We start from the raw sequence: 17,252 nt of genomic DNA on the forward strand, positions 1-17,252 counted from the left end.
AATATCCTGTTGTACTCTGAGGTAATCTTCTTCACTGTTCACTACACCTCCAAATTGATGTTATCTGCAAACTTGTAAACCATATCTCCTACGTTCACATCCAAATCATTAATATAAATGACAAAAAGCAGTGGACCCAGCACCAATCCTTGTACCGCACTGCTGGTCACAGCCCTCCATTATAACCTTCTGTCTCCTACCTTCAAGCCAGTTCTGTATCCAAATGGCTAGTTCTCCCTCTATTCTGTAAGCTCTAACCTTGCTAACCAGTCTACCAGGAGGAACCTTGTCACATTAGAATTAGATTCCCTAAAGTGTGGAAACAGGCCCTTCGGCCCAACAAGTCCACACCAAACCTCAGTGGATCCTACCCAGACCCATTCCCCACCTAAGCTACACATCCCTAAACACTATGGGCAACTTAGCATGGCCAATTCTCCTAACCTGCACATCTTTGGACTGTGGGAGGAAACCCACACAGACATGGGGAGAACGTGTAAACTCCACACAGACAGACACCCAAGGCCAGAATCGAACTTGGGTCCCTGGTGCTGTGAGGCAGCAGTGCTAACCACTATACCACCGTACCGTCCAAATGCCTCACTGAAGTCCATATTGATCACATCCACTGCTCTGCCCTCATCAATCCTCTTTGTTACTTCTTCAGAAAACTCAATCAAGTTAGTACGACACAATTTCCAACACACAAAGCCATGTTGACTATCCCTATTAGTTAGACAATTCTCTATCCTTGTTAATGTACTATCTCCAACATCATGGGCTCTTACAAAGTAGGTAGTACTTCATTTGAGAGAGAGCGAGAGAGAGAGAGATAAAGAGAGAAAAAAAGTGGGAGCTGAGCAGAGAAGGTGGTGACCAGTAACCTTGGTCATACTTGTGGACCGAACGGAAGTGTTCTGTGAAGCACTGTGCAGTAATAATACTTGTAATTGTTGAACACAGGAAGAACAGTTGTGTTCTGAAAGTCCACAGAAAATCTTCGAGGAGAGAAACATCAGCAGCATAAATGTCATTTAGAGCTGGTAGAGCCCCTGGTTGTAATCTTCCAAGATCCTTAGATTCTGGAAAAGTCCCAGAAGATTGGAAAATTGCCAATGTGACACTTTTATTTAAAATGGAAAGCAGACACAAATCAGGTCATTATAGTATCAGTGATAATGGGAACTGCAGATGCTGGAGAATCCAAGATAACAAAATGTGAGGCTGGATGAACACAGCAGGCCAAGCAGCATCTCAGGAGCACAAAAGCTGACGTTTTGGGCCTAGACCCTTCATCAGAGACCCTTCATCCCCCTCTCTGATGAAGGGTCTAGGCCCGAAACGTCAGCTTTTGAGCTCCTGAGATGCTGCTTGGCCTGCTGTGTTCATCCAGCCTCACGTTTTATTATCTCAGGTCATTATAGGCCTGCTAGCTTAATGCCTATTATTGGGAAAAGGTTAGTGGCTATCGTAAAGGATGTAACAGCAGAGCATATAGAAATACACAATTTAATCCAGCAGAGTCAACGAATGGTTTTATGAAGGGGAAATCATGCCTGGCAAATTTGCTAGACTTTTTTACGGAGGTAACAACAGGATAGATAAAGGCGAACCAATGAATATTTTGGGTTTTCAAAAGGCATTTGATAAGGTACGACTCAGTATGCTACTTCATAAGGTAAGAGCCCATGATGTTGGAGATAGTACATTACCATAGATAGAGGATTGTCTAAGTATTAGAAGGCAGGGAGTTGGGGGTGAGGCATTTTCAGAATGGCAAACTGTAACAAGTGGAATGCAGGGTAACAAGGTGTGGAGCTGGATGAACACAGCAGGCCAAGCAGCATCAGAGGAGCAGGAAGGCTGACATTTCGGGCCTAGATCCTTCTTCAGGAATGCTACAGGGATCAGTGCTGGGGCCGCATCGTTTACATAGAAACAGTGAGAAAAAAATTACAATATGTATTAAAATCTTGGATGAGAGAAGTGAATGTACTATGACACAGATGACACAAAGATGGGTGGGAAGGCAGGTTGTGAGGATGACATGGATGGGCAAAGCAAATGGACAAAAAGCTGGCAGGTGGAATACAATGTGGGAGAAATGTGAGGTGATATACTTTGACAGAAAGAATAATGGTGCTGAATATTATTTAAATGGAGAAAGACTGCAGAAGTCCAAATGACTTGCTGTTTGAAAGTATGCTGCAAGTTTGTAATTTTTTCCCAGTTTAATTTCTGCCAGAAGCATCACCATTTGTCATCATTTTCTAATCTCCCTAAATCATACAATGGACATATGTCGTCAGGAAGTAAAATTGTAAACAATGTTCTTTCAAGTTCCTTAAGCATAATAGGAAAACAACCATTTCAAATCATCCTGCTACACACCTGTTATTACAGTGAGGCCAAAGACCATGCAGCCCCTAAGTTTGGCTGTAAAAGCTTTCCAATTAGTCACGATCCTCACACCTTTCTCAACAGCTCTCCAGCAAATGTCTCTCCATTAACAATTTATCCAAACCCCTTCCCTCCTGAATCTGCTACCACCTGTCCTTTTGAGTGGCACATTCCAGACTCGTGACCAGAATGAGACATCTTTCAGATTTGATCCCCTCCGACCCACTGCCCTCCCCAGCCAGGGGATGTTCATCACAGAGTATAACAGCAGTCAGACATCCCATCAGAAAGGACTACCAGCCTTTAAAAACTGACAGTACCAATGTCTGAAATTGAAAGCAGCAAGTGACGAAGAAACACAGGGGTTAAGGCAGGTTGGCAGCACCTAGAAAGGCAAGAATAGATCTTCCTTAACAAAATTCTGTCATTACATTGTCCATTCTCACATTTTTGTGGGTAATATTTTGAACACTGACAGAGGCATGTGAATACACTGGCACAGTGTACCAGCAATTGTAGTTTTGTAATGAACCACAGATTGTAACATTACAACATTATTTGTAATATCACAGAGAATGTAATATCAAACTGAACCAGTAATTACAATATCACAATCAATGAAATGTAACAACATTAAAATAGAATAATGATGCAAAATCACAATTAATCAGTGTAATGATACAGCATACCAGGGACAGTCGTACACCGGCAATCTAGACTGTAATATTGCAATACATCAGACTTTTAATGTCACAATATACCAACGATGTAATTTCATACTGAACAGTGGTTGTAATATTACAGTATACCAGAGACTGTAACGTTACAGTATATCAGTGATTGTATGTTACTGTACGCCAGAAGTTGTGACATTACAGCGTAGCAATGAATGTAATATCACAATGAACATGTGTAAATAAAATTCAGCTTGTGCTAATGTTTAATACAGATGTAGTATGACATTAATAAAAATGACATTAACAAGAATGGATAAGTCAGACCGCCTCACAATATCTGTTTCTGTCAACGTTACAATACCCGAATTCCTCAGCATTACGATACCTTGCTCCCTTTGTCGCTTGCTATATCAGATAATGTTATGCAACGAAAACAAAAAAGGCAGGAAATTCTCAACGTTATCTATTGAGACAGAGACTGTTAATATTTCAGGTTTGTGACCTTTCATGTGTTCTAAAGTTAAATCTGCCTCTCCACAAGTCCTTCCCTAACTGGCTGAGTATTTCCACATTTTCTCTTTTTAGATATGTTTTAATCAGAGGTGTTGTTACAGCCAGCTGGAGCAGGTGGGGCTCAAACCCAAACCTACTGGCTCAGAGCTTCGGACACTACCACCGTGTTTTAAGAGGCCTCTAGTTTCTGTTTTTATTTCAGGTTTCCAGAATCTGCGGTACTTTGCCTTTGTGCCTTTGTAATTCTCTCGAGTTATACTCCAAACATTTTCTCTTTCACAAAATCAGGCAGTGATGCAGGTAAATTCTTGCAGCACACAGAAAACATTAAATCTTTTGCAGAACCTTTCATTTGCTTTTATTGATACACTATGTACATGGCGTTGCTTTCAGAATACAAGTAATCATCTTTACAGCTTCCTTTAGAAATATGCATCAAACAAACCACGCACTACAGCACGCATATGCAATCATCTTACAGTCACAGTGGCAACCTGCTGTCCAGTGAAAGTGCCTGCAAGCTGCCAGCTTCAGAACAACACATCCTGTACACATCAGGAATCGAACTGAAAACGTGGATCCAGCCTACACACCGGTATGAGCAGTAGCAAACATGAGTACTATCAAAGTACTATATAAATCTGGAACAAGAGACAACAGTTGGCTTTTCTGTGAATTCACACACCCTTTCTCCAAAAACCAATATTGAATCCTGCTCAACAGATCAAGCAGCAGTTTGCCATCTCTGACCACGCTGTTTGCATTTTGAATTGCTTTGCTCAAGGCCTTATATCCTTATTTAAATAATTTTGTTTCTTATGGGAGTGGTGTGTTGGTTGCCTGCCTGGACTTTGTGCACGAACAAACACACAAAAACAGTAACTTTGCCCTTATGCACATGCCCAGGATAATCCAGGCAATTCCAATAGAAATCCAAAAAAATGTGCCCAGACCCGGATCATCTGCTGTGCTTACCCTTAGCCTGGCCTACATCTGACTCCACACCCAGAGCAACGTGGCTGGCCCTTAACTGCCCCCTGGGCAATTAGGGATGGGCAATAAATGATGGCCTATCCAGCAACACCCATATCTCATGACCAAATATAAGAAATAAAAGAGTGCTGTAAAAGTGTTTAGAAAATGGGTGTTAAGATGGTCTGTAACAGTGAGCATTGTAGCTGTGGCCTTTGTGAATTTTGACAGATTTGAAATGGTTCTATAAATGATCCTATGATTCTCAATATGTACATCAATCATTCTGGCCATCAGCAGTTACAGGCTTTCAACTGAAACAGTTACAACTGACCAGCAGCAAAGAACCCTGTGAAACAACTAAATTTTAGCTCATGAAAAGGAATGGAACACATCTCACACCCGTTAGAAAAATCGGCCAGAAATCTCCAATTTGTACAATTGTGCATTTTCACAGAAAGCTTTGATACAGTCAGTAAAGAGACAGTATCCCATGTTGGCATTAAACTTAGAGATCGAAACAATTCAAGATAGGTGCTTTGTTTTAATATTGGTAATATGTTTTTAAAAAATCAGTCTTATCACATATTTCCTTGCATTTGAGTTGCTACTCCTTCCTAACCTGTTGCCTCCAGAAACCATGAGGGGGGTCCCCTGTTATGCTGGTGCCATCAGTAGCTCTATGTGTTTACTGGTTAGGGTCGGGAGTGGGAGTCTCTAATACAGAGAAGACCTCAAAACTCCTGGTCCTCAGGAATAGGAAGGCTGGAGCGTTGGGATATGTCCAATCCTGGAAAGTGTCTAAATTCCAGTCAAACATAAACTCCTAACCACAAAACATTGACACCAAACATAGCATACAGCACACCAAACTGACTGGGGATTATCACATGACCTGTCTTTTGAACAAAAATGGCAGTGGCATCTCACAAAAATAATGAAGCGCCGTTTTGGCTAAGAGCGTCTAAATTACAACATCTTCCTAGCACTGCCTAGGTGGATGTTGAGAAGCTGAACACCATCTAATCTCTGATTGGTCCTAACATTTACTCTCAACAAGGACCGCACACATCAATATCAAACCCTTGGCTTTTCTGCCAAACATTCAGTTCCCCTCTGCCGACTGACTGCAAAATGTGTCGGTCTGAATGTACCGCAGGCCATATCCAACCCAGCCCAGGAAAACCCACTGATGGGAGATCTTCAGCTGGCAAGTCAAAATTAAGATGGGAAACTGCAATGGGGGCTTCATTTAAACAATATGGACTGACATTTCAAATAAGTTTATTCATTAATGGAATGAGGGTGTCTCTGACCAAGCAACATTTATTGCCCTTCCCCAAAGGGCAGTTGAGTCAACCACATTGCTGTGGGTCTGGAGTCACATGTCAGCCAGACCAGGCAAGGTTGACAGTTTCCTTCCCTGAAGGACATCAGTGAGCCAGATGGGCTTTTCCCTGACAATTGACAATGGATTCATGGTTGCCATGGTTGGATTTGAACTTGGGTCCTCAGAACATTATCTGGGTCTCTGGATTAAATAGGCCATTGCCACCCCCATCAACCCTCCCCTGCCCCCACACTAAACAAAGAATTCATCACTGCAGCTGGAGTAATAATGCTCTAACAGCAGTAACATGCTAACAGCACTTGGGACAGTCTGGTCTTCCTGCACTGATATTGAGGCTAATGGTTAAAATCTGCTTTCCTCTCCCAACTACAGCAACCACAGGTCACTGCTGACTCTTCTTCCAAATTAAGAAAGTGAAAATTGAATAGTTGCTTTAGTTGCTTCATTGTCATGATTGAACTCTGCATAGACAATGGGATAAGGCAAGGGAATGCCTTTCCTGCCACAGTCTCCTTCCAGATTCAATGATGCCCAATTCAAAGTACATTTGCCTTCCCTGCTCTAATAGGGTTGAAATATTATTTGAATTGTCTTACACTGGTTTACAAGCATTTCATAAACCTTTAATGGAACATTCAGTTCAAACAAACTGAAGCAAAATTGTAAACATGCTGGAGTTGATTTTCTCACTCCTAAAGTGGGATATCACACCTGTATAAGTACAGGGCTGCTGACACTGCAGACAGGATCTGGGCCAGATTGGCCAATCTCTCTTGGTTAAATATAGTTACCGCAGCCTAGTCTCTCATTAAAGTGACGGAGGGTGGTGCTTTAATCCAAGGGTCATTGTACTTCAGGCCAGGGGAGAGATTGAGAAAGACAGCCCATCATGGTAACCTCAGCTGGCATTGGAGCTGAACCCATGCTGTTGGCATCACTTACCAGACTTCCAGGCAACTGAGCTAGGTGACCCCCAGCAATAGCCCCCTAGCTTAATAATAAGTGAGAGGGGGAGATACAGAATGGTCCAGAAAGACTATTTTTTTCACACAGAGGGTGGGGGGGTGTCTAGAATTGGCTGTCAGAGGTAGTGGTGGAAGCAAGTACAATTCCATCATTTAGAAAACATTTCTAGGAGAGTTATGGAGGGAAATGAGCCAAATGCAGGCAAATGAGGCTCCTTTGATTGTGAAAACTGGGCAACTTGGGCAAGATGGGCCGAAGGGCCTGTTTCCATGCTGTAAGTCTCTATGACCCAATGGTAATGCTCACTGAAAACATTTGCATTGAAAGAGAATTGGTTCAATAAAGGATAGAAACCAGACAGGGGGCATAAAAAGGTCATTTCCAGATTGGCATGGGTTGATGATTAGTCAGGTACTGAATAGATCAGGTCCCAGGCCTCAGCAATTTACAATCAATACCAGTTAGTTGGGTGAAGGGACCCAGCGGAATGTGACCAGATTAGTTGGAAGGTGCAAAGCTTGGTGAGAACAGAAGTTCTGAAGGGGACAGGTTATCTCAAAGCAGGCTCGGGAACCTCACATTCATATGAATTCACTTCTTGCAATGCTTTGAGGAAGTGAGCTCAGTGCTCTTGGCAAAGGCAGTTGGCAGCCATTTTGAGGCTGATCAGAGCAGGTGGCTGACCCATGGAGGATAAACTAATGTAGAAGAAGGCAGCCAGGCTATACCAATGTAGACCGCACATTCCAACCCAGAGCTCAATAACTTGCTCTGTCATGAAATAAGCTTTCCTTCGCATCCACCTCCTAGCAAAGGTCACAGCTCCACCTCAGCATGTAGCACTTTGCTGGTGTTTGCTGATATTGGATGCACTAGCACTGGAGGGGGTGCAGAGGAGGTTCACTCGGTTGATTCCGGAGTGGATGGGCTTGGTTTATGAGGAGGGACTGAGTAAATTGGGATTATATTCATTGGAATTCAGAAGATTGAGATGGATCTTATAGGAACATATAAACTTATGAAGGGAATAGATAAGATAGAAGTAGAGAGGATGTTCCCACTAGCAGGTAAAGCTAGGACAAGAGGGCATAGCCTCAAGATTAGAGGGAGCAGATTTAGGACTGAATTGAGAAGGAACTTCTTCACCCAGAGGTTTGTTAATCTATGGAATTCCTTGCCCAGTGAAGTAGTTGACGCTGCTTCAGCAAACGTTTTTAAAGCTAAGGCAAATATTTTTTGAACAATAAAGGAATTAAGGGATACGGGGAGAACGCGGGGAAGTGGATCTGAATCTGCGAATAGATCAGCCACAATCTTATTGAATGGCGGGGTAGGCTTGAAGGGCCGAATGGCCTACTCCTGCTTCTAGTTCTTATGTTCTTATAAACTCTTAAAAATTACAGCCTTAATGGCTGAGGCCCCTTTAAAAACTCCTGAAGGACTTCATTGGGCTGTTGATCAGTCTTTGCTCCCACTGGCCCTGTTGGCCTGTGAGAAGAGGTCAAATAGATTGGGCGTTTACTTCCTGGGAGTTTAAATGGATAAATGGTGATCTCTTTGAGACAAATAAGATTCAGAGAGGGCTAAACAGGATCTCCTAGAGGGAGAAACTGGAGCTGGAGGGCAGGGTTTTGGATAAGGAGCCTAGTCATTCTGGTTGAAATGATTGGAGATTTCTTTAATCTGTGAATCTTTGGGATTCTCTTGCTCGCAGGCTGGTGAGATATTTGGACTCTTTAGTGATTCAAAGGATACAGAGATCAGGCAGCACAATGGAACTGTAGTCAAGCATCAAACACAACCTGGTTAAATGTTAGAACACGCTTGCAGGGCTGAATGGCCTCTTTGTGCTGCTCTTTCTTTTGGATTGGAGGGCACAAACAGTGCCTCCCCCTACTACTCAACCAGCCTAAGCATGGTGTGAAACTCCTGCATTTTGCTGTGGGGACTGGGGTCAATTTTTAACCTAACTGGCATCCTTCCCCCACCTCTCAGGATTAGGTGGAACATTCTGCACTACAGTCTTTTCTATTGCCCTTCTCCAGGGTAGTTAGGGATAGGGAATAAATGCCGGCCTAGCTAGTGATGACTGCATCAAATGCCTGTGAATGAATTAAAATAAATTTGGTGTCAAGTAAAATTGCCCCGAATGTAAGTCCAGCTTTGTAGCCAAATCTTGGACCAGGCTGTGGGAAAGGTTAAAATTGTTTAGGAAGGGCCTGTTCTGAGTGTCACTGGCGAGGAATCATGAAAATCCAAACACCAACAGTTTGTGAAAGTGCTAATTAATGGGAATGCAGTTTGAACATTCTGGGTTCAACAACTTAGGGCTTGAGCTCTCCCATTTCCCCCAAACACCAAGCCTTGTTATCACATGCTATTCACCCTCATAGTCAGATTGTTATCCACTCCTTTATCTGTCCAACTGCTCTTCTCTCTCTTTAGGCTCTATCCGCACCTATCATTTACTGCTTAGCCCCTTCCCCCCACCCCCCCCCCACTCCCCCTTCCTATCTGCTGCTTTAAACCGATGTTGCCCAGCCACCATCAGTTCTGAGGAAGGGCCACTCAACCTGAAACATTAACTCTGATTTCTCTCCACAGATGCTGCCAGACCTGCTGAGCTTTTCCAGCAACTTCCGCTTTTGTTCCTGAGCATTCACGAGTTGCCCAGCCCAGGGTTATTTGGTAAACATCCTGTACGGTCCATAAACGAAAGACAACTCAATCCCAAAATTGCAGCACTGACCCCAACTCAACCCACCCCATCCCATCCTGAGCTAAGCCAAGCACAGGCTGAATGTGGGCCCAGATCTCTGCTGTTTCTATCTGACTGTGTACCAGGGAAACAGCCCTGGAGTCAATGACCATGAGAGGAGTGAGCCTGTGATTCGAGTTGAAAATAGCAAGGGGATGTTTTCTTTCTCAGAGCCATTGGCCCCCTTGAGCTTTCTGAAATTTATGTACAACTTAACTTGGTCAGCCAATAGCCTTGCATTGCAATGGAGGTTAGCCAACAAAATAATGTCCCTTTCCAACATTTGTAAATACTGATACAATGTACTGGTAACATGAAGAATACTTGCATGCACAAATTCGAGTCACAATACAAAATTAATTTTTACTGTAAGGACACTCATAGAGTTTCATCATTGAATTGCAGCCAGCATCTGACAGATGCTTAAAAGTCAATTACAATGTATTTCTTATTAATGAAAACACAAATACCATTGGCTGTAATACTGCTTATCATTGTCTCTGATGTCAGTTTATTGCTGAATTAGATGTTTAAGGCTTAAAGGGACAATACAGTGAAAATCAATAAATCAAAAAGCAACTGGGGCAAAAAGAGAAGGAATTTAAGACTGTGAGAAGACAAGCATTTGACATCTGAATGTAGAACATTCCTACAAGTTTCCTTCATTCACTACATTAATCATTATTTTGCTGAAAGCATTTGTCAGGGAATGTTACATATGAGTTTTAAATGTTGGCTATTTAATATACCAGCCTGGAAATATACAGCAAGATCTGACTCCTGAAACATTAAACTTTTCTGTGTCTCACCACTGGGCGTTATTGTCACTTCCTTCACCTAACTACAAAATCTTCCTACTGGACATGCCTGGGGCGAGCAGAGGGAGAAAAGCTATATTATAACACTGATAAATTATGCTTCAAAATTGACATCTCTGTGCTTTTATACATCAGTAGTTTTGTGATACAGGCAAAGGATTGCATTTCAAGCAATAATTTTAATCAAGAATTTCTTCAGCTGTGGATGTTGGATCAATTGTTAGTTTTAAGTCTGAGATAGCTGAATTTTTGTTAAACAAAGGGTATGAAGGGGTATGCGTGCCCAAGGCAGGGATATGGGGCTAAGTCACAGATCAGTCATGGTCTCATTGAATGGCAGAACAGGTTCAAGGGGCTGAATGGCCCACTCCTGTTTCTCTGTTCCTGTAAGGCTCTTTCCCCCTTCTTTGCAAGTTTGTCTTTTACAGCTACTTACTACATATTGTACTTCAAGCACTTTCACTGCCTCAGGCCTGAGTAATCCTTTTGACCATGGTTTCACATTCTTGCAGCTATATCTTTTGTTTGTAAGACCTCTGACTCCCAATAGGAGCTGCTGGAGAGCAAGGAAGAATAGGAGCCTTGAGTGATAGAATCATCCCAGTTTTGGCCCTGTCTTGGTGTTTATTTATGGTGGGCCTTGTGGCAGGGCCAGCATTGATTGCCCATCCCAAATTACCCAGAAGGCAGTTAAGAACAACCACATTGCCATGAGTCTGGAGATACCGAAGGCCAGATCAGCAGAGGATGGCAGATCTTCTTCCCTAAAGGATATTAGTGTAGCAGATGCGTTTTTATTACAATCAGCACTGATTACATGGTCACCGTGAGACTAGCTTTTAAATCCAGATTGAACCCAAATTCCCTCAACATTAATCAGGAGCTCTGGATTACCAGGTTAGCATTGCCATCATTATAAGTGCTTTCCCTTCTTGAAATATTACTGTCCTTGTGCTGTAGGGACAGTATGGAGGGATTGCCAGGATTCTGACCATGGCCAATATACTTCCAAGGCAGAATGGTGAGTGAGTTGGAGGGAAACTTGCAGAGTGTGGTGTTTCCCTGTATCTGCTATACCTTCTGGATGGTTGTGGCCATGGGTTTCTGTCAGAGAGACATTATCTACGCCGGGATCTGACCTGGGATCTTCGGACAATTCAGTGCCAGGGCATGGGATACACTTTTGTTGATTTGTTTGTGCGATGTAGGTTTTTATCAGCTGGTCTAGTCTTGAATGCCTGTCCCTAATTGGCCTGGAGATTGGTGTGACAATCTGCCTTCTTAAAATGTGGGGCCTTAGTGTGGAAGGACACCCACAGTTAGGGAGAGAGTTCCAGGATTAGGACCTTGTGACAGTGAAGGAACACCAATATACTTCCAAATCAGGTTAGTGTGTGCTTTTGAGCTGTTACTGGTGAGTGGAGGCCTCATTGACTGGTGTATGAGATGGCTATCCATTAGCAACAAGCCGTGCCAGTGCTACATGATCAGCAAACTACAAACACCTTCAGGCCAGGGCAAGAGACTCTCTATTACATAAACACTGCAGTGCTGAATCATGTCACACTTAATGCTGCCTTTGGGCACCCCTGTGTGCGACAATGAGTAACGGTGAGCCAAAGTCTACTTTGAATCTTTTCTCATATATTACTGCATATTACTGTAATACTTCAGAGTTTCAGCTTCAAATCTTGCCAACCAGGTCTTCACTTATATGCCACCAGCTAGTTTTTATTGCTTTTCATAACCACGGGGAAAGAAACAGGTTGAGGAATTTGAGAATGGGAATGCTTTGTATTCTCACAGCCATTAAACTATTTCTTCCTTCCAGGCTAATTCTGTTTCACTCGAGCCTCCACTGTTGTACATCTTGGTGGCTAGAACAAGGCAGGAGGCTGACAGCAAATTTCCTCTCAATCCACACAAAGCAAAGGGCCAATAGAGTTTGGCTGAGGAGGCGGGTGAGAGGATGATACAATTAAAGCAGGGCTTCACATCTTTGTGTCTTTTATCTCCCCCAAGCAACAATCTTTGATTTGGTGAAGTGATGGAGTTAAATCTGAAATGCCAAAACTCCAATGGCTAAACCTCTTCAAGCCCAACCAATCACAGAGCTCATGTTTTACAACAAGGGCCGAGAGGTTCAGTTCTTTCTGCAGACGGTATAAGCAGCGAAATGGGCAGAATTGGAGTGGAGGACATTCAGAGACATGGTGTGACAACTGACTGAGTTGTGACCAACTGCCCCATCTCAGAACACAGGGTCCATTAACTTTGCCGTATTGTGGCCCAGTTTTAACTCACCCATCAAATGACTAGGCTGATGTAAAAAGAGAGTAATTTGGGGATTCCTGTAAAGGATACATTATCTACACCAAACTGTTACATTGGAGACAAGCTGTTACACTCATATTAACATACTTTCTTCTTAAAAAGCTAGCAATTCCACCCCTCGTTACAAACTGATACCACATCCAATATTCAACACTAACTCTACACCAGGGATTGAGACATGAGCCCCTGCTGTCCCCAATAGTTCCTGATCTTGGCTGGGCATCTCTCCGTGGCGAGGCGCTAGAGGTCATTCGACGATCACCCTCTTGCGCCTCCCAGTGGCCATCTTAGATGCAGCCCTGTTTACGGCCAGACCACGATCCAAAGAGACTGAGGAGAGAAACAGAAGAGCCTTATTGTTACAAAAAAAACCAACTCGAAAATAAAACAAAATTCATCGAGATTCCCCTAGGAGTGGCACAGAATAAAACAAGTCCTCTCACCCGTGGAGTTGCTTGGCCACACGAGCTGTGGGACTATTGTAGACCAATATTGCGCTAGTTTTAGAACTGCAACAAACTCACCATCGCCAGCGAGGTATCATCTATGTACAGAAAATGACTAAAAAATAATTTGGACTGATGTGAGAGATCTTCACTACTTCAGATACACATTCGCTTGACCGCACATTAGAAGCCAAGAGATATTCATTGCCAGTAAAATACTATCTTTAAAAAAAGAAAATTTGACTTTTGCCAGCTCAACTTCGGTATCTTTCAGAAAACATCAGCGTAACAAAAATAAACAAAGCAACCAATCCTTGTCCATTAACCAGGAATGACTTTGTGAAAAAGTATCTTTTCAGTTTTTTTTTACACATACAGCATGTCTATTACAAAGTACTGATACTAAAATCTCCCTTTACAAATCAATGAGGATCAGAGTCTCTGAGAAAGTAGCGGAAGTGCATTTCCAGAAGTTTTCTTCATATATATATATTTATATTTTGGACATTTCCCTTATTAAAACTAAAATTCAGCTATCCTCTTGTTGTTTGGAATTCAAAGACAGACATTCAGCATGCAAAAAAAAAGCTTTTAAAATATACACAGTTGTTACTTCATGATTAAGACACTATATCCATTGTCTTATTGTTCGGGCAGGCACTGTACAATACACAGGGTACAGACATGCCAATTGCATTGCTTCTGCATTCTACCAGTCACAAGGTTGATGTCATTAAAGCAACTACCATAGCAACACTAAGCAAGGCAGCAGAGACCAGTCACGACTATTATTAATTACTAATAATGATATTTTTGTTTTTTTTTGCTTATGGATTTTGTCTTGCGATTGTATGTAATCTTTTTTGATTGTTTGAAAGAGCCATTCTCCTTGTTCCCTGTTTGCTATTTTTGGACTCTGCATGTGCCATTGATATGGTTGGTCCGGTGGTGGTGGGGGGTGGGGAGTGTCAAGGTAGGAGGGAGCTTGTGGGGGTTGGGGAGGGAGATGCATTTTCTGAGAAACCGCAACCTCCCTCCTACTCTAATGACATCATTCAGCTCAAGCGCAAATTAAAAATAAAAACAGGAACAGAACAAAACCTGCCAGCAGCATAGATACTCCAGTTTGCATGCGAATGGTTTACTCACTGTCACCCAGGAGAATGTGGGGGGAGGGGTGGGGTGGGGGGGGGGGGGGAGAACTAAATGATTATTTCACAATATGCAACGTGCGTGAAGAATGTCCAAATTGGTCAAATGCTGAAGACAATGGGCATAACAGTTGATGGTATTGGACACACTTGGCTTTCATTCTGTTGCATTCAGCAGCCGCAGCACATCCAAGAGTTTATCTATTTTTTTTATTAACTTGCACGTTGGAGTCCGGATGCATAAAGATCAGGCCAGGAGGTGACTTCAGGGTCGAGCATCTTGCCATTTGCAGGCAATGCCTCTCTCAGTAGCAGGGGCTGAGCTCGCTGCACTTCCTTTTCAAACACACCCAAGTCATCTCTGATCTTGGAGGCCTGCCAGAGTAATGCTGGCCCCGAAGGGGCAGTGGGCTCTTTGGTGTGGGGTGGGGGGGCTGTCAGGGTGGGTATAGGGGTTGGAGAAGTTTGATGGGGGAGGCTGGAAGGGGGGGCAGAGCGTTGATTAATGAGCATCACTCGAAAGACATGAAATGCAAGCGCATACCAACCACATCCGTTTCAGCTCCGAACCCCTCCCTCGGAAAATCGTCCCCAATCCTGCAGCCGTGTGTGTGCGCGCGCGTGTGTGTGTGTGTGTGTGTGTGTGTGTGTGTGTGTGTGTGTGTGTGTGTGTGTGTGTGTGTGTGTGTGTGCGCGCGCGTGTGTGTGTGTGTGTGTGTGTGTGTGTGTGTGTGCGCGCGCGTGTGTGTGTGTGTGTGTGTGTGTGTGTGTGTGTGTGTGTGTGTGTGTGTGTCTAAGAGAGAGACTGATGGTATTGGTGGAGTCTAACCAAAGGGAACATGGACCCAGCCATGCATACTGCGTAATGACAGCCCGGGGAGTGCCAACACCATCAGGGGCTGGTGGGGGACTCTTGGGACACATCAAGGGGTTTGGGGATAAGAAATAAAACCGAGCTGTTATAAAGCATAGGTGTCCAAATTGTCAAGCAGGATGGGGTGAGGGCTGGTGGAGAGGTGAGCAGGGAAATGTTTATTCTTCGCGGACAAGGAGGCGGTAGCGGTGATAACGAAGCTGGAAAAACATCTTCTCCAAGAAGGAGTGGCTCATTCCCGGGAGGACGTAATGTTTGGTGATGCCCACATATCTGAAGCCCAGCGATTCGTACAGCTTGTGGGCGGCCGGCTTGACAGCGGTGGTCCCCAGCACCACGGCCGAATAGTTGTTGAGCATCGCAAACTCCAGCACCTTGCGGCCCAGGGCCTTGGCGATGCCCTTCCCCCGCTGTTCAAAGTCCACCGACATCCGGCGAAGCTCCACCACGTTGTCCTCTTCGTTGCCCCTGGCTGCCACGATGCCCACGACATTGCCGTCCAGAACTGCGACCCAGAAGCAGGACCCTGCAGCGAGATGGAAAGAGCAGGCTGAATATTATTGCACTCAGCTGGGGCCAATCTCGACAAGAGGGTAGATCTTGGCTGGGTAAATCCACCTGTTTAAGCAGCGGGCAAGATTCAAAGGTTACTGTGTGGACTTTGTCACACTCAGTCAAAATCTACCCTGATAACATTGCACTAATAAAACAAGAAAAACCAACAAAAATACACCAGCATTAGTCTCTCTCTTTCTCATATATATTAAACACACATATGTACTTGTCACTTAGTTATTAATGTGACCATGTAAATGTGGATTTTACACAGAAATCAATGCATAGACTCAATAAAACTGCTCAATAATATCTGGGGTAGTTGTTTGAACATCTTCCTCCTTCCCATTCTCTGCCCACACTCACCACTACATTGCTCCCAATTTTTTCCTTCCTATCAAAGACTGCATAGTGCATTAGAGCAAACAAACATACATATGATCAGTGTAGAGTGTCCAGAGATGTACAGCACAGAAACTCGTCCATGTTGACCAGAAATCCTAAATAAATCTCGTCCCATTTGCCAGCTTTTGGCCCATATCCCTCTAAGCTCTTCCTATTCATGCATCCATCCTGATGCCTTTTAAATGCTACAATTGTACGAGCCTGCACCACTTTCTCTGGCAGCTCATTCCATACACACGCCAGTCTCTGCGTGAAAGAAAAAGTATGTCGGCCATTCAGTCCCTCAGGTCAACTCCCACATTTGAGAAGACCCATGACTGAATTGATGACACCATATTCCTGCCCCTCCCCCGATAACCCTTCTGCTAATTAAGAATCAGTCCCCCCCGCTGCCAAAATGTTGAAAATACATCAGCTTCTACTCTCTTTCCAGAAAGTGTTCCAAACGCTCTTGTAGGTAAAAAAATTTCTCCCCGCCTCAGGTCTTAAAATGGGCGATCCCTTATTTACAAACAGCAACTCCAAAAATCTCCCACAATAAGATGCATCCTTTACATATCCAAGCTGTGAAGAGGATTTTAATATGGGATGCATCCTCAGATATTAAAGGAAGTGGCTCCTGAGATATTGGATACATTGGTAATGGGTCACCGCACCTTGGGGCTGCTCTCTATTGGAGAGAGATGACTGGTGGTAGTTTAACCTGAAGGGGACCACACCTTCGACAAGGGGAGAGGTTGAGAAGGAAGCTCAGGTAGTAATAATCCAGGAGACATTCGATTCTGGGAAGTCCCAGAGGACTGGAAAACTGCCCATGCTTCACCTTTATTTAGAAAAGGGAAGGAGACAAAATGATAACTTAGGCCAGTTAGCTTAATATGCGTGATGAGGAAAATATTAGTCAATTAAAAATCAGAGCATTAAGAAATGCAAATATAATCAAGCAGAGTTAGCATAGCTTAATGAATGGGAAATCATCCTGACACATTTACTTGAATTCATTGAGAAGGTAACAAGCAGTATAGATACAGG

The 17,252-nt window shown here is 43.5% G+C and overlaps 1 protein-coding gene across 4 annotated transcripts in view; it reads right to left on the minus strand.

Annotated features, from left to right (window-relative positions):
* Window positions 1-3,932: 3,932 nt before the first annotated feature.
* The window catches only part of nat8l (N-acetyltransferase 8-like), an 85,321-nt gene continuing 72,001 nt past the window's right edge, over window positions 3,933-17,252 (minus strand). For 3 of the 4 annotated variants that reach the window (XM_048528367.2, XM_048528368.2, XM_048528366.2), the window contains one exon: window positions 3,933-15,786. In XM_048528367.2, the coding sequence (XP_048384324.1) occupies window positions 15,419-15,786 (368 nt within the window). In that variant the 3' untranslated portion in view covers window positions 3,933-15,418. The remainder of the gene's footprint in view (window positions 15,787-17,252) is intronic. The other variant, XR_009445618.1, reaches the window with a different exon arrangement.

This window comes from Stegostoma tigrinum, chromosome 3, assembly GCF_030684315.1.
Source record: "Stegostoma tigrinum isolate sSteTig4 chromosome 3, sSteTig4.hap1, whole genome shotgun sequence".
Taxonomy (NCBI): Eukaryota; Metazoa; Chordata; class Chondrichthyes; order Orectolobiformes; family Stegostomatidae; genus Stegostoma; species Stegostoma tigrinum.